The sequence below is a fragment of the Osmerus eperlanus genome, chromosome 13, assembly GCF_963692335.1.
Source record: "Osmerus eperlanus chromosome 13, fOsmEpe2.1, whole genome shotgun sequence".
Classification (NCBI taxonomy): domain Eukaryota; kingdom Metazoa; phylum Chordata; class Actinopteri; order Osmeriformes; family Osmeridae; genus Osmerus; species Osmerus eperlanus.
The window spans coordinates 13,506,222-13,524,062 of record NC_085030.1 but is presented as its reverse complement, the minus strand read 5'-3'; the positions used below and the strand labels follow the sequence as shown (position 1 = coordinate 13,524,062).

The 17,841-nt window shown below is 45.2% G+C and overlaps 2 protein-coding genes across 2 annotated transcripts in view; one reads left to right on the top strand and one right to left on the bottom strand.

Annotated features, from left to right (window-relative positions):
* Positions 1-17,841, top strand: part of LOC134032052 (rod cGMP-specific 3',5'-cyclic phosphodiesterase subunit alpha-like) — a 154,802-nt gene that overhangs the window by 66,867 nt on the left and 70,094 nt on the right. The gene's annotated exons all lie outside the window — the stretch shown is intronic.
* arhgef37 (Rho guanine nucleotide exchange factor (GEF) 37) lies at positions 555-15,299 on the bottom strand. Its single transcript, XM_062476202.1, has 15 exons — positions 15,256-15,299; positions 14,471-14,574; positions 13,664-14,077; positions 12,706-12,835; positions 12,341-12,488; positions 11,636-11,835; positions 11,321-11,451; positions 10,433-10,537; positions 9,924-10,037; positions 9,601-9,770; positions 9,042-9,189; positions 8,554-8,682; positions 7,326-7,521; positions 6,695-6,861; positions 555-4,867 (listed from the first exon to the last, which is right to left on the bottom strand). Exons 3-15 carry the CDS (start codon positions 14,066-14,068, stop codon positions 4,646-4,648), a joined length of 2,265 nt encoding a protein of 754 aa, XP_062332186.1. The 5' UTR covers positions 14,069-14,077; positions 14,471-14,574; positions 15,256-15,299; the 3' UTR covers positions 555-4,645.

The following is a 17,841-nucleotide window of genomic DNA, read 5'->3' as shown; positions in this document are numbered from 1 at the left end:
GGCAGAAGACGAATCACCACTTACTCGCTTTTACTGCTGTCGGGGCAGAGGTTGGGAAAATTACGGCTTTAAACAACCGTTGAATCGGGGTGAAGTAATCAAGAACGTTTTCTAAATAAAAAGTATCTAACCTGTGCAGTGTTTGTGGACCGTGTGAGGCTGTGGTGTATGCATGCATACAGTTAGATCACCTTGCTAGGGTTAAGCCGCTCCTCAGACACTAACAGGTCCGCGTGTGTGGGGGTTCTGCTTGTCACACTAGACATGTCTTTCCCTCAGTGGATTTGTGATTTATCTCCTTCAGCCTACTGAGCAGCAAACTGCTGCCTGTTTTCCATCACATAAAACATGGAAGAAAACGCACAGTGGCATATATAGGATAGAGTGATATGGCCACATGCAGTAAAACATGTTTGTTGCTGATTGTCATGCATTAACTATATATTTACATCCACCAATCTTAAAAAAGAAAACATGTTCAGTTCCTTTTGTGGAGGTGTAAATGATGCTGTTTTTCTGGCTACATTATAGACATAGACAACAGGACACAAACATTGCATCTCACACGGGAATATTACATTAGTTTATTAGCAAAGACAAAATGTAGAGCAAAATGTATCACAGATAATTAAAACACTGCTAGTTCCTGTTTAAATGGCAAAGCACTTCATTCGTCTGTTCTACATTGTTCTCTCCGACAGACCGCAGCAACACACAAGGCTTGACAGTTTAAAGAGTCACACAGGAATGAGCTCCTGAAAACGAAATGCCTTTAACCCATTCTTCAAACCCCAACCTGACACCTGCTGTTTGATATATATCAGCTGTAAATTTTGCCCAATGCTTTGATTTCAGTTTGATATGTGGAGTGTCATATAAAGGATTCTAAAGATTGTTTCGAGGTAGCAGGAGCAGGGACAGAACATCGCAATATTGTCTGTAGGCTACCCAGGTGGGCAGAAATGCATGGAGCTTTCAGTCCATGACACAGACAACCCTACTCACCTCTGTCTCATTACCTGTGTCCCCCTCACACCCATGCTAGCCTATGTGCGGCCCCTTCAAGTACAGCACATTCAAAGTCTGGCAGCCTTGTATCGGGAAGGCCCTGTTTACAAGATGAAGGGAGGAAGAGAAGGGGCCAGTAATGTGTGTGTGTGTGTGTGTGTATGTAGGTGAAGGGGGCACTGCATCAAGCATGTGAGTTAAAGGGCACACTAGTGTCAGGGGGGGGGGGGGGGGGGGGGCTTACAGCCAGTATGTAACGTCCAGTCTGAATAGTCTCTCCTGGCGCATGGCAGGAAGATGTGTTGACTGGGAAACACACTGTAGACCTTGAGCTGTCACCCTACACCCCACGCCTGGCCACAGTCACATGTCTGGCTAGCTTGTGACATACTGCCAGTCATTGGCGGCCTGCCGCCTGCCCCCAAACACACAAAACACGAATGGCATCCCAGTGCTACCTTTTAGGGACAGTGGAGAGAAACGTTCTGGAGAGACATCGGGGAAGGCGGTAAGTGGAGAATTGATTTCTTTACATTTCTTCTAACAGGGAATGCTGGGGGCAACAGTGCCTTTTTCATTTTTAAACGGACTCAGGGATCAACAGCGGTCACCCAACTGAGCTTCAATTTAGAGCCGTGTCCTGCCCTCGACACACACACACACTTCTCCAGGGAACAATCTAGTCCTTTATCTGCCATGGTCAACAACCTGCTAAGCCTTATGGAAATCATCAAAGGTTAACTGACTTTTGCTGTAAATTCAATGCAGTGTGTGGGGGGGAAAATAAATGATTGAATTTGAAGGGTCAGCTGGTCAGTGTCTGAGTCATCTCTACCTAGAAGGAATCACTGAGCGGGAGCAGAACGGACCAGATGATTGGCTGGAATATTATACAGCATACGTCAAACCCCCCATGGAGCCCCAGAATCTATACAGGTTGAGATTTCACACACATGATCTATTTCCAATGCAAGTGGAAACACACACACACACACACACACAGGGCATCAAGTGTTTGAGGCTGGAGCCTGTCTGTCTCCAGGGGGAGCCGGTTTAGAATGCTGCAGGGCTGAGAGGCTATCTGGGGGCAGAGGCTCACGTGGGTCCCAGCCTGTAGCTGTGGTTGTTAGCACTATCTTAAGCTCCGGTAATTAACCAGGACAGCCCTCTCCCTCTGCAATGCTGGTCTGGATGAGCCATTGTTAAAATTAGGTTGTGTGCAGAGATCAGCTGATGGCTCTTATAGAAGCACCACAGCATGGGCCAAACTGTTCCCAAACACAGCCCAGGCTTAGACCACTCCAAAGAGCAAGTCTCCAGGGTTATTTCCGTGACGCGGCTTTGAAAGGTCTGTCCTCCTTTGAACGCACGCACAAGCAGTTCTTACGTTAAGACCTAGGCATGCAAATACAAGACTGCTTCAAGGGCAAGTAGAGTGGCAGGGAGAGAGGGCGAGTGTGTGTGAAATGGGGTGGTGGGGGGGGGGGGGGGGTTAGGGAGTGAAATACTTCCAGGAAAAAAAAATGTCTTCCAGCTATCAAGATGCAGATGTGGCCCTCTCCCGCCTTGGCAGCCCGCTGCTGAAAAACAAACTATGAATTCACACACGGCCATAAATTTGCAGTCTGGCCTGACACACATGATCGTGTGTGTGATTGTGTGTGTGTGTGTAGCTGGTCTGGACTCTTCTGGCCCGAGGGGGCCAGACAGAAACTGCGTGGACACAGTCTGTTTCCAACAACGGAACAGTTCTACAGCAGGCTACATATCTTGGCAACACTTGCTCAGACAATCGAGCAAGAACAACGCTATCGATTCTGTGTCTCTCCTGGTATCGCTCTCGGAGAACAAGAGCGAGGGAGAGAGGATTAACTGCCTTACAGAGGAACTTTACAGTATCGGAAAATGATCATAAAAACTTCACTCCGTGGCCAACAGGGGGAGACTGGTGAGTGGGATGGAGATCCAACCAACCAACGACAGTGGGCTATTTTTAGACCGGTGGGGAGAGGGAAAAGTATTTTTAGATCGGTGAGTCTTTGTCATGCTGAGGGTATAGACCGCTGTAGGGGGGGCTCGGGATTCAATCTGTGGTGACAGGCGAGCCTACGTTAACGGCCGTGACGAGCCCTTACGCACACCACGAGCGCACATCCAAACCTTCGCTTCCACAGTATGTCAGTAGTGCAGGGTATTCCCACACACCGACGGCACTGTCGGGATAAGTGCAACCCTAAAAGCATCTGGCCATTGCTCTCACTTCATTACCCCTCGTCGTAGTGCTCCGTCACTGAAAGCTCTGCTTCAGAACCGCCTCAAATATGCCATCGACACAGGCTGCCCTTTCTCCAAAATACGCCAAAAATAGAGGTACACGTTCTAGCCTTGTACTTCAACATGCCGGAAGGGAACAGTTAGTTCTGCACATATCAGCATTAACAAAACTGCAGAAACGCACTGCCGGTTTACTTCCTATATTTATCTCCGGCGAAGTATGAGTCATTTCACCTTCATATTGTAACTCACAACCCTCAGATGGACATGTAAAACAGCCCTGGGTTAGACAGAGAAATAGACATATAAAAAAAAATCAATAAATACAATGAGTCATCATCAAAACACCTTCAAGACAATTGCACAATGTGACACATTCTCATTAAGACCATGATCTTCATCCAAAGAACACAGCAGCAACACGAAACAGCTCTTGCGTGAGGCTACATTTGAGGTTGTGCAAGATTCTTAGATAAGCACCAATACTGGCTCAGGTAACGCAGACTCTGGCGAGGCTGTGAGCTGGCGTCGGCTCACCTCTAGTGGCCATCTTAGACATGACAGCCTTATCCTGCCGCCGCACAGCCCGGATACAGCCGAGGGGGACGGATCAGGACGTAGAGTCCTCTTATTCCCACACACTGACTTCTGGACCAATCAGATGCTGCTGACTGCAGTACAGCAGGGCTAGGCTGCTCTATAATCTAGTGATGTAACTGGTTTGGTAACCGCACAGCGCACGCAGAGCATTTCTTGCAACAAACAGCTATATTTAAAGACCTCTTGACAGCAAGTTTTCCGTCATGCCAAAGCGTGACAGCATATTTGTTACCGCTACATTGGCTGAGGCTCAAGATGCTATAACAGTGTGTATATGCTTTTCTGTACCAGCATCGATCTGCAGCAGAGAGCGCATCACTGAGAGGAAGTCTGGCTTTCATGAACACATACATCTGTTTACCACTTCAACAAATGTAAAGATCAAAAGATAAAGGGGGGCACAGAGATGCAGGCAGACTGATGAGGGTGAGCAGAGCTTGGTCATCCGCAGTCCGCGGGCCCTCCGACGCCCCTTGGCAACAGTACTCCCTCAGACAGAGGCCCCGCGGTCTCTGCAGTCTCTCTGGGATTCAGGATCAGGGCTGCGGCAGGGCATGGAAGAGCGTCACTTAGCAGCAGGCAGAAGCATCGCTTCACACCCGCACACACAAGCACACCTACGATCCGTGTCGACGATCCATTGACTGCGCACACACATATACACAAGCTGGCAATCCATCGAGTGAATCCTTCGATGAGGATGTGGTGGTGGGGTTGAGGTGAAGTACAGTGGGCTCCCACCAAGGGCTTCTCCAGCACAACCTTAGTGATAGGGGGTGGTGGCGCTGGCTGATGACGTCACCACGGGGGAGGGCATGAAAGCCAGGAAGTTGGAGGGTACATAGCCTCGCTTGCCCCTCGCCTCCACCAGGCTCCACTCGGGGTTCCCTCTCTTGTCCTGCCGCTCCAACACTCTGATTGGCTCCCCGGCCGCCAGGGACACCTCGTGATTGGTCCTCGCTGTGAAGTCGTAGGCCGCAAACACCTGTAATGACGGAGCGTTGTCATGCTCACGGAAACCAGGTCAAGGTAAGAGAGATCTCCTGTCGACACGCATATACTATGTAGAAGTAGAGAGGATACCACAGTGCTATTGGATCTATTTATCTGGATGGTTTCTCATCTACTGTCGTAGTATCATAGTGCGTACACTTCATACCTCAATATGGGGGAGTCAGGTGGCTGAGCGGTGAGGGAGTCGGGCTAGTAATCTGAAGGTTGCCAGTTTGATTCCCTGCCGTGCCAAATGACGTTGTGTCCTTGGGCAAGGCACTTCATCCTACTTGCCTCGGGGGGAATGTCCCTGTACTTACTGTAAGTCGCTCTGGATAAGAGCGTCTGCTAAATGACTAAATGTAAATATGGGATCTGAGATGTTTTATGGCACCTCCTTGTGGCCGAAGTTGGTATGGGCTAATATACGTAGCTAAAAATGTGTTTTCCTCTGACAGGAATGATTGAGCTACAGCATATCTGGGCTACAAAAGGGCCACATTCTATATTCATCAGCTCCAGATACATCTGATCTAACACAAGGGTTGTTTTCACAACTGTAATTAAGATGCATCATAATTCCATATCGGACATGACTTGATTGGCGAAAGAAAAGCAATCTAGCTAGCTTGCTTTGACCATTTTGATGATGTTAGATTAGTGATTGAAGGGAATGGAAGGATTCGTTTGAAAGCCTTGGCCAGATTGGCAGTCACCCACTCATGATAAGTGATAACGTCAAGCATGGTTTGAGGGGGCTGGATGGGAGAGAATGATGAATGCTTTGCAAAGGTCAAGCTGAGCATCATTCATTTTCACAAGCAAGACAGACATATATTACACACACACACACATCAACCAGAGACATTTACGAGCCTTGAAGGTTCATCTGGTAACACATGGAACTACTTTAAATAATACTGGTGTCTGAGGAGCACCAGAAGAGGTAGGGTAAGAAATACGAGTTTGTGAATGCTAATTTGGTCTTGTTTCATTAAAACCTCCCCGTCACAAACGCACAAACAAGCGACTAAGTTTATGATTGATGTGCGTAGCGTGGGAGGACACCCTATCAATCCATCATCCCTGTGATATTAATCATACAGACAGTGTCCAGTCAAGTGGAAGCCCACACACTGTTCATTATTCAACATAATTAATTTCAGTGAAAATTCAGTGCCATATTCCTGTTCCATTAAACACTTTACCAGCCACCTGACAACAACCCTGCAGACCTATTTGGAACTGCGCCCAAAGAGAAGATATGGAAATGTAAGAAATTATCTAGTTTTATTTTATTGTTCAAAATGGTTATACCATGCATACCCTTCCTTTGACAGAGGCAAAATCGAACACAGGGAAATTAGTCTGTGTTCCCTCCACCGTGTCTGAGTGAAGGAGGATGTGACCAGTCACCACACTGCCTCCAGGTGGCACATGGGACACGTCGTAGAACAGAACTGGCCGACTATATGACCATCTGTCATCCGGTCACACAGTCAAAAATCCAGACATTTCAGAGGGAAATGCTGTGGTGAGAAACCGTGTTTGTCTAAAACGTTAAATGACCCTTTCAGCATTGATCTCTTCCTACTACTATGTTACTCTTAGCAATATTCTGAGGATAACCAGAGATATTTGAAGGTGTCCCCTTTATAAAATCTATTTTTTGAAGGGGAGGCAGAAATTGTCCCGATTAATGCCACCTCTCCCTTGACTGCCTAGCATGGATAGTTTGGCAGCGTGCATAGTAAACTGATACCATTACGCCTAGCACGCAAAATGACGTCTAAACAGGCCAAAACGAAATGTCACTTACCTGGAAGTAATGCAGGTTGCCTGCCATTGGCCTGGCATCCGGAGCGTACGAGTGTCTGCGGACCTTGTCCTGGTTGGTGGGCAGGGGGAGGTGGGGAGAGGTGGGAGGGTCGAGGCAGACCTGGTGGTAGAGGAGGAGCTTGGACGCAGGAACATACCCTCTGGGACCTGGACACAGGGAGAGATCTGGTCCTTAGAAAACCAGGGTTGACCAGGAGCAGCAGAGGGTTGTTAAGATGCCACATCCCTCGAGGGTTATTTGTTGTGTGTTGGCGTGTGTGTTTGTTATAACTAGTGCAGTGCCAATTGGAGGCGCACGGTTGTTTAGATGTTTGACTTCATTTGTCCCGAATCGCTCATCCAAACAACTTCAAATGACACCATGTGTCCTGAGCAACATGCCAATTTCATACAGTGCCATATTGTCAAGATAATTGAGCCACAGACACACACACATTCCTGATAATTAGACATACTAAAAGAGATAAAGGTGCATGCACAATGTCACACAAACAGTTCCTTTGTAAATTGTCAAATTTGCAAGTTGTCCACTTGCAGAACAACAAAGAGATATCCAATAAGAAAACTACAAATCATTTCCCAATCAGGAAGTTTAAGCGAGCAGGCTTTACCTCCGGCGTCGACCAGCCAGCGACGGCGGTCTCCCCTGGTGTCCATCTCGCTGAGGATGGCCACCAGCTCCCCCCGGCCCAGGCTCAGGTCCAGGTCCCTGGAGCCCACCACCAGGCTGCTCACCTGGTAGATCTTCCCAGGGCCGTGCTTCTCCGTGAGGAGCTTGAGCCGTTGCTGGGACGACGGGCTGAGAGGCTGCGAGCACAGGAGGCACACTCCTTAGGATATGTCCACACACCGCTACTAAACGCATCATGAGGTCCCTTTTATCATCTTTGCATACTAACCATTAGGGGTGGGAATCTTTTGGTACCTCACGATTCGAATTGATTCTTGGGGTCACGAATTAATAAAAAATCATTTTTTTGCGATTTTTCATCCCAAAAAGGTTTTTGAGAATAAATAAATAAATGAAAACATAAAATTAAATACAATTAAAAAAATATTTTTTACATTTGTGAATCGATGTGAATCGCTAGAAGCCTAAATCGCGATTCAATTGTGAATCGATTTTTTCCCCCACCCCTACTAATCATATGTACAAACTGATACTGACCTCCGGCTATGGGAAAGATATAGGTATGACTGTATATATGAAGATATATGTATACTGTTACTATACTTATATCTCACAATAAAATACAGTTCCAGGTGTGACTAACTAGATAACATTTTCAAATGAAATCTCATGTATGATCCAAAACACACGTAGATAGAACACACAAAAATGTCGACAGACATGTCTGTTTTGATGGAATCTATTTAATCTAATTTGGTTCATCTAAGCTGCCAGACAATTCTAGGGGGTTTTGTGGGCATGGCCTTTCGGGTTCTTAAATATGCACAAGAGAATGTTTTAGCTATGCAGAAGGACCAGTTGAGGAATGTGCTGAATCACACCATTACAGTAAAGCGCTACATGTTGTCAGACAGGAGAGACTGGTTCAGGTATTTTGACATGACACACAGCATTGTGCTATGACAACAAAAATATACCGACTGAACAAACAACATGCTGTTAAATCCATGTATAAAAATAATTCAGAGTGCATGATGCATGATATTGGGATGACATTCCCCAGTGCTCTACTATGAGACATCTTGTTCCCGTCTGTCAACATATTCACAGGACACGGACAGAGAGAGACAGAGACACACATTCCCAAACAGCAACAAGCCACCACTAAACAACAACAAGTTCACAGACAGGCTTCTGTCAGGACGAACCTGGACAATGGGAGCATTGAGCTGGTCTTGCACATTCCTACACAGACTCTCCAGCCTCAGCGCTCCCTGTAAGACCTCTGCATGCGCCCACTCCCAGAATGCACCATGATCCAGAGCACTGTGAGGGAGCTGGATTGAGAGAGAAAGAGAGAGTGAGTGAGAGTGAGAGTGAGAGTGAGAGTGAGAGTGAGAGAGAGAGAGAGAGAGAGAGAGAGAGAGAGAGAGAGAGAGAGAGAGAGAGAGAGAGAGAGAGAGAGAGAGAGAGCAAAATATATTTAGAGAAAGAGACCAAACTGTTAAAAGGAATATTGTCATCTGAAAGGAATACATGCAGTATGTAGGCAAATGGCCTACTCAGCTTAACATCCTGAGCAACAGTAACACGAAATTCAATATTAAATGAGTCCAGGAAGAACGTCTCGAAGTCAAAAGCCAGGTCTAAATGCACCGTGGCAGCAGGATGTGCTAGTAGTAGTAATACTGTGTACCTGCTGGGCGAAGCCTTGGAAGAGCTGTTTCATGTCTGAGGCGAGGTCTCGGTGCAGGCAGCTGAAGGTCTCCAGCATGCCCCAGAGCAGCTGCAGAGCCAGTCCGTTGAACACAGGCAGCTCGTTAAGGAGCAGAGTGTTGATGGTCCTGAGGGAGGTATCATTGCATCAGCACGCTGGACAGAGGGGCGCTACTGTACAGGAGCCGTTGCCAGCCACCACAAGGGTACTCCTGAGTCTTACAATGCTTCCCCTGCCCTGGTTGACCGCACATCGTTTGTGCTTTTGTTTTTGCATATTACAGAACAGAACCAATAAAAGGTTCTTACGTAATACAAAACAAGAACATAAAACAATGAAACGGCTGCTACACAGCTGTAATGAGGCCTTTAGGCATTCAAGTGATATTATTACTTGGTTCTTTACAGAGATAAATAAGGATTCGTAGTCAAATCTAAAAATTCTAGTAACAAGTGATACACAGTCTGCTTTTGAGATGGTTTATACCAGTGTTTGGCGGCTTGAGCAGACTTGGAGGTACAGCGTATGTTAAATCTACCTGTATGTATTAGCCACAGCCTGTTCCTCATAGCTGAGACTGTCTTTAGCCTCCAGCAGCTCGTAGTCAAGCAGCTTGTCCAGGCGTTTCCTGATCAGGTTCCTAGGCCCAACAAGCAGGTCTCGCAGAGCACACAGAGGCCTGAATATGAGGCTCCTCATTCTTTGCTCCTGGGGAGACAGGGGACAGGAGAGAAGTGATAAGATGACAGGGGACAGAAGCAAGAACTATAGAACTAAGAACTATAGAACTTGGAAATCAAACGGAAGTATTGTGCATGACACAATATTTAGGAAGCAATAGAAAGCTTCCGTTTAACTCACAAATGTCGGAAGTATCCATTGTCTCAATGCAGTAGTGATTTCTTTGTAGGAAATAGCAGATTTCTCTCCGTCCAGGTCCAAGTCAAACTCCTCTGGTCTACAAGCAAGAAACCTCTAGAAAAATGTAGAACAGTTAACATGAGAACTATTTTGAGAACGGGAAGAAAATAAGTTAAAAATAAGTTCACATGCTCAGAAATGTATGGCTTAAAACAATATTTGTAGACAGTAGGAAAGGAATATTGTCACACTGAAGAGGACTACACCAAATATTTTCACAATCTTACATTTCAGCATTAGCTTTAATATAGTTAGGAATATTAAAACTGCTATGGCTGACACCTGGTTTAGATCACATAAGTAGTGACTGTTTTATAAGTGTCATTAGACATTTTTCAGATAACAACAGACCATACACATCGATGGTAAACCAACTGTACATGGAGTTGAAGCTGACTTTGCATGCTAACAGTTTTATGACATAAGTTTGCATGCTAACAACAGCTCACCTGTAAATTGTGGACAAAGTTCTCCACGTTTTCGTACAGATCAGTGATGCCACTCTCCAGCATATAGAAGAATCCTTCCAGCGCATCAAACTCCTCGTCAACCAGCTGTAGAACAGAGCAGGTTACAGTCACGTTCAAGAACTTGCCCTCTACATCAGACTGGGCAAATTATTGCAAAGCTACACTCTAATATCCTATAGATGATATAGCTAAATATGTGGATTTGAAATCATCTCTTTTTGCACTTTATTGGACTGCTTTTTTGGTTTTCTTGTACTGACTTCATTAAAAATGACAGCATTCAGCTTATTGTTATTATTCTTGGCCTATTTAAATACTTTTTTTACATGATCCATAACTTTGTCGAGCATGATGTGTATTCAATCATTAAATAATATTTCTATATTTTGCACTGAATTTGAATTAAAATGTTGTAATGAAGAGGTATCGTTATGTTGACTGGAATAGCAAAGATTTGACCATTTGAGGTGAAGGTTTTTAGAAAACACTCACATAGGTTTTTGGAAAAACTTCAAACGTCAGAAATGTAGGTCATATTGTCTTGATAGACACTAAACCAGTACCACAGGAATGCAGTTTCTACAGTGAGGTATGATGTCACGTAATATTTTAAAGCTGAGTAGCATGAACACTAAGAAAACGATACTCCGTCGAAAGTTAGGGACTAGGCTGGGGTGGTGCCAGCCAGCAGTAAACACAGGTCATGTGATACTCCTTCTCAACACCTGTCTGTTTAATGATCAACCAGCATGTACTATAGCAAAGTGTGTAGTGCACAAAGTTAAGTAATCTGAGCAAGGGCAAACTACCTACGGTACTGTACCAACAGTACAGTACTGTAGGTACTGTACTGGTAAACACCTTTACCTTTGGAGCTATCCCAGTCTCGTGTTTTATGAACTGGCTGAGCCGGGCAGTCTTCTTAGCTATGCTGTGGCTGTTCAGACGAACAATTTTGTCCTTGATAGTCAAGGTCTCCGTCTTCTTGTATTTGTCCGCTTAAATGGTGACACAGACAAACACATTCAATACAGAGCAACAGCGTGGGATTGTCGTAGTAATAATCAATTCCCCTTGGAATAAGGTGACGTTTAGCACTACAGTTCAATGCTACATCAATGGAAAAAGTATGAAATGTTATTGGAGAAAAGTGTGCCGGTGCGTGTCAGGTTCTGCCCTCACCCACTTCTCGGAAGCGTTTGTACTCATTGATTTTGCAGTTGAGTGCTATGGCGGTGTGGGCGGTGTCCTCCAGCAGGGCATAGGCGAAGTGGCCCGGCTCGGTGTGCTTCTTGATGGTCTGGAGCAGGAGGGGGTAGCGGGCAATACGCTGGACTGGCATCACCAAGAAGAAAGTCAGTGACGTGGCGTTGACCTCCGGCCTGTCAAGATGACAACATTTACATGTAGTCATTTAGCAGACGCTCTTATCCAGAGCGACTTACAGTAAGTACAGGGACATTCTCCCCGAGGCAAGTAGGGTGAAGTGCCTTGCCCAAGGACACAACGTCATTTTGCACGGCTGGGAATCGAACTGGCAACCTTCAGATTACCAGCCCGACTCCCTCACCGCTCAGCCATCTGACTTCAACAGAGGAAATTATTTTCCGAAAGGTGTGGAACGTGCCAAAAGGCTTAGGACACATGCGGTATTGTTCTGGTGCACGTCTAAGAGGCATGGAAGTGCTGAACAAAAAAAGCATGATGACGCAAGTGTAGTGCCCTTGCCATGAACCCCTGCTTGGATCATCTACAGTACGTGCTGGAGTTGTGAATCAAAACCCAGTTTCGTCAAACAGAGTTACCCTACATATCAAGATACACCGTAACACTCGTAGCTTCAAGGTCCGAACAGGGGATTGAATTAGTAGAAAGACGTGAACATACGCAGAGGACTTGATGACTCTGACGACCTCGTTCCAGAGGCCTTCCTTCTGCTTGTAGGAGTTCTCCAGCGTGGTCACGTTGGTGTAGTTAGCCAGGTACTCCTTGTAGGCCGCCTCTATCTCTGTGGAAAGGCTGAGGAACGCGTCACCTGAGAGAGACGAGGAGACAGAAGATGAGGGCGTATTGCACGTCAACGGGAATAAGAGCACCTATAAATGTACTTCATGTCGTGACAGATTGGACAATAACAATTGGAAACTTTTACAGGGAATGTTATGGTCTTAACCTCCGTTTCACTTAATCGTGCCGAATATGTTTTGTAAACAGTTTTGAACTATCCCTGAAGGTATTGTGGCATCCCTTACAGAGTGTTTTCAGGTAGAAGGGCTCTCCAAGCTTCCCTTGGTGCTGGTCCAACAGGCTGAGGAGGCGACTGGAGACTTTCATCACGTCCTCTATGTACAGGAACATGCTGTCCAGGTTGGCCAGTGGAGGCTAGGACAAGTGGGGGGGAGGGATCGTGATTTGGCAGTAAATCACTTCTACACAAAGACATTAGACATCTACAACACACATCGCTCTCTACTTGATTCGTTCTTTGTCTTCAAACTCATCTCCACTTCTCTCTCGCTCGAGTCCCCCCTCTCCTTATTCTACCTCACCCACTGCTCTCTAGATCGCTCCATTCTCTCTTCCACCCTCCCTCCCTCTCCATACAATTACACTGAGCCTTTCATTACCACTCTGACGACTGCATAAGCAGGGCTCACCGTGTAATCAACTGTTTTATACGTTTACAAACGTAATTTAAAACCAAAGTAGAATCCCACTTTATCCTCATGGAAATGTGGGACTATAAATTCAAGATGTTTACTTAAACCTTTTCCTCAGGCTTGTGTAACAGAAATTATTTACTCACAGTGAACTAGGAACGAGGCACAGTAGTCTAGCCTGACAACCGCTTTGGTTGTCCCATGGTAACAGAATGACTTTAGCTTTACCTTTACAGTCAGCAAACAATGCCGTAGGTAGTTATAATGACAGTGCTCGGTTGCAGTAAGATAGTACTCCTCTGTGTAGACCAGCTGATTGCCTTCTGTATGACATCAATTCAATGCCACAATTTGTGCGTGCGAAGGCACAGGCTGCTGAGCAGGTAGTACTTTGAGCACTTATTGGACTACTTTGGGCAATGCCTCCATGCCTCTGCATGCTCAGGTGGTTGTCTGCTCCCTCAACCTGACCTCTGCAGACTGTGGCAGTGAACTGACCCCTTATGCGTGAGCCAGTTGGCACAGCCTGCCTCAGTTCCACCGTGTTTACCTGTATTTTGTGAAGGTTGGCACGGATGGTCACCGTGCAGACTTGCAGCAGCCTCAGGTAGTTCCTCTCAGTGTGGACCAGCTCTTGTATGGACAGGAGCTGTCTCTGCAGTTCCCTCTCTCTGGCTGCCATCTCCTTGGCTTCGGCCTCCTCACTTAAAGACTCTTCTAGTTCTGACGAGCCAGCTGGCTCCTCTAGAGACACAGACACCTCTGACTCAGTGGTTCCCTCTTCTCTCCCGTCTTCCTCGCCTGCTGTCTCTCTCCACACACTTGATCCCTCTCTCTCCTCCTCTGTGTCCCTGCTGGTCTCCTTGGTGGTCTCAGCTACAGGGTTGAGGAGGGCAGTCCGGGTTCGGGGGAGGGGTTTGGGGGGAGGTTGTAGCTGGGGAGCAGGGTTTGCCATGCTGGGTATCTGTCCAAAATAAAACAGCCACTTGAATAAGAAATCTGTGTTGGTTTGTCATGTGATTTGTGTTTGACTGCTTGTCTGATGATGATGGTATCCAACAGTGCTACCCTGTGCTCGCACAACTACCATGGAAATACTTATGCGCCCCACCCATTCTAAAAAAACTCTGAATAGCTCTCTCTTGAGAGCAATTCTGTACCAGCCATGCTGTTTCTACAGTACATAAGGGTAAAATCACTAAGTTTAGTCCCAGTGAACATACTAGCTGTTTGATGTTCCAACAGAACAGAAACAGAAACAACAACAACAACCTCTCCTGCAGTCAGTTTCCATGTGAGTGTAAACACAGAAAGAATTGAGAGAGCAGAAAATCCTCTATTAAAAGCATTTCATTACCTTGAGGAGGAATATTGCTTTAGCCTGTCTCGGGGGGCTAGCTCTGCTCTCCTGTCCAGTCGAATTGCTGTGTGGTTGGCTTTACGGAGAAGTCCAGCGGCAGCCTGGAAAACACACAGATAGAAGGACGGGTTTAACTTTGTCCACTGACTCACTCTCACACAGACACAAGAGCTTCCTGCCGGGCTGCATGTGGCAGAGGGGTGTGAGGAGAGGGGGAAGGGAGGTGGTGGGCCAACTAGGCAAGTTGTTTGTTAGGGGAAAAGTGGGAGGAGATAGGGGTTTTGAGGGAGGTAATTGTATTGCTGCAGTGCCGCTTGCGAGAGAGATATGTGCTGACACACACACACACACACACACACACAACCCTTGCTGAATAAGCTGAGTGACTGCACCAGCCGGGGATGTCGACCGTTAAGGCGCATACTGATTGGCTGGTTTCCCATTCTACAACTGAGCTTGCCAGTGGGATGATAGAGAACCAGTGTTGTTGATGTCGGAAACAAAAGCTCCAAGATAATCCTTTCTATCTCATTGTAAACACGAGGTGCATGTCCAAGCTTTTTGTTTTGTCTTTTACATTTACTTTAAGCTCTAAACATCTTGAATTTAAAGATAGTCTACTCTACTTGTTGAATTAAGTTGCCATATAGTGTGTCAGTAGCCAAACTGTCATCAGTTAACCAAGCAGGAAAAAGAAACACTTCCAGAAGATTCAGTCATTTACTTAGGAGGAACAAAAAATAAGACAGTGTGACATGGAAAAATGTTCAAAATGATCTCACCCATGCTGTCCTTTTACCAGTATGCCAGCTTGCTGGATGCAGCCACTACCTAATCATTGAATTTCACGATAAACAAAGTAATTATGTCTTGGAAACAACATTAACTACCCAATGACAACAAAAAGACGGATGTCGTTCTTACATCGCAGTGGAAGGCGACTCAGATTCTTTAAAAAATAAAACGTGATGTTATAGCCTACGTACCAATGGTCCAGATGATATACTATATGTGAAACAAAGCATCCAATATACACTCCCACTCACAAGTTTATCCGATGGCAAGCTGTACGCATCTATCCTACAGGTAGACATACCGTAATGATGTTGCGAATCTTCCCAATGAACATTCCCGTCACCTGCCTCATGCCCGCAGGCGTTCACTGGCGTGACGTCATCATAAACACACCTTCCGTGTGTAGTCCAGGTTATGAGTCTACGGTTTCTGTCCGTCTTTCATAATAAAAGACTAAATGGAGAGTAGGCTACTTTTAGAACCAATTTTATTATAGAAGTCGGATTTTCTCCCAACAAAAGTCACATTTTATCACAAAAAGAGAAATGTTTCAATAACATGAACGTTAAAAGACAACGTAGTTTGGAATTGTGCTCTTTCATGATCAGATCTGTAGAATGTCACAGCACAGGTCTAAATGCAACTGTGTGCAGTAACTGTCTTTTTCTCCGCAGTCTGTTGTAAAGTCACACTGTCATTTGCCTGCATGCATCATACCACTAAAACTAAAACTAGCTTATCCTAATCATATCTATCCATAGCTTTATCCAAAACAAAGGCATTTTGTTTTTAGATTGCTGCACTTATTTCAAAAGCGACATGGGTTTTTGTATTAAAGAAAATTATAATCAATGGAATTGCATTGTGTTTTATAATCAGTGCCAGAGCACACTACAATGCATCAATGGAACTATTGAAAAACATATGGTTATGATTTATCCCTATTCATTTTTTTTTTCTTTCTTCCTTTGTTGGGCAATATATCAAGTCACTTCTTTAATGTTTGTTGGAGTGAAAGCAGCTGTGCTGTGAACTTAAACCCACACATCCACAGACCATTCACAGACAAATAAGACTTCATGTTTGGTTTCTTTTGAGCATCTTTGTGTCAGGAGTAAGAGTTCAGTCAAGATTAAGAAAATGCAGAAATTATTATTTTGATAGCTGTCATCAGAATATGAGACCTCCCTGTTACATGGCTGAAAATGTCTGACACAGCAACCAAACCATCTCAGGTGACTTATTTGTCCTTGCCATGCATGAACAAAACGCAATCCCTGATCTGGTCAACGTCTGGACCTGGCAACAAGAGGTCACATATTTTGATAGATTTGGTCAGGTTGGAAAAGAAATGTGACAGAAAGTTTAGACAAAAACGGTTTCAATAGGTTTACAAAAGAAAATTCAAAACGTTTTTTTTCAAAACCTTTTTTCACATCTGGGCCTGATAGCTGTTGTCAGAATATGTGACCACCCTGTTACATTGAAAGATCGGTTAAAGGCCATCAAATGATTCTTACTTTATATTGAGGGGACTAGTATGAGTAACATGACCTCCCTGTTACATGGCTGAAACAAATGTCTGACACAGCAACCAAACCATCTCAGGTGACTTATTTGTCCTTGCCATGCATAAACAAAAGACAATCCCAGATCTGGGTAACATCTGGACCTGGGCACAAGAGTTCACATGTGTGAGAAAGCTTATCTGATCATTGTTGCTTCCTCACTATCTCAAAATAAAAATATTTGCATGATGATAATATTGTTGTTCTTCAGTATATTACCCTATGTGTGTGCATCAGATAACGTTCAGTACATTTATTGTGAGGTCGGTCAAAATGTGTCCGTCTTTCTCTGGCATTCATGTCGATTTTTAACTCAACAGCAGAGGGCAGTACATGACTGTGAAAGACCCAAACATGGTTTAGCTTTTCAGCTCATTCTCCTCAACTCATTAGCTTTAACACCGGACTGTTTTGTCATTTGCCAGTGGTTATGAGAAACTGTAGGAAGTCTAACCCAAACCCTAACCCTAAACCCTAAACCCTAACCCAACTTGTTCCTCTGAAATACTTGAGCTCCAGATGAAAGGGGGCCCTAGGCAAAACAATTGGGGCTCTTTACAACCAACACCACCACCAGTTGTGACTACTAGTATAACAAAAAGTTATTTGAACAGATACATGCGGAGGGGTATGTAAAACAGTCATACACCAGAGAATGAGATTTAAGTTTACGAGTTAATGTAATATCCAAATCGACATTGCTCACAAGTAGTGCATAGAATCTGCAGGCGGTGTGGGACTTGAACCTATTATACAATGTATGCACCGCAGGATCGAGCTTCACTTCCTTGGTCTGAGTGGGATATAAACCCCATGATGTAGTGTGCACAAGGCACATTACAAGAACAACACCTTATCACAGTGAGCCACCCAGGAGACTTCCAAGAATCGTGGTGTTTTTAACCACTGTCTCATGCACCCACACAGCTTTGATTTAGAAAGTCCAGGACTCCTCGTTGAGATAAACAACCCTGCATGTCTGCATGCAGTCATTCCTCTGGCACA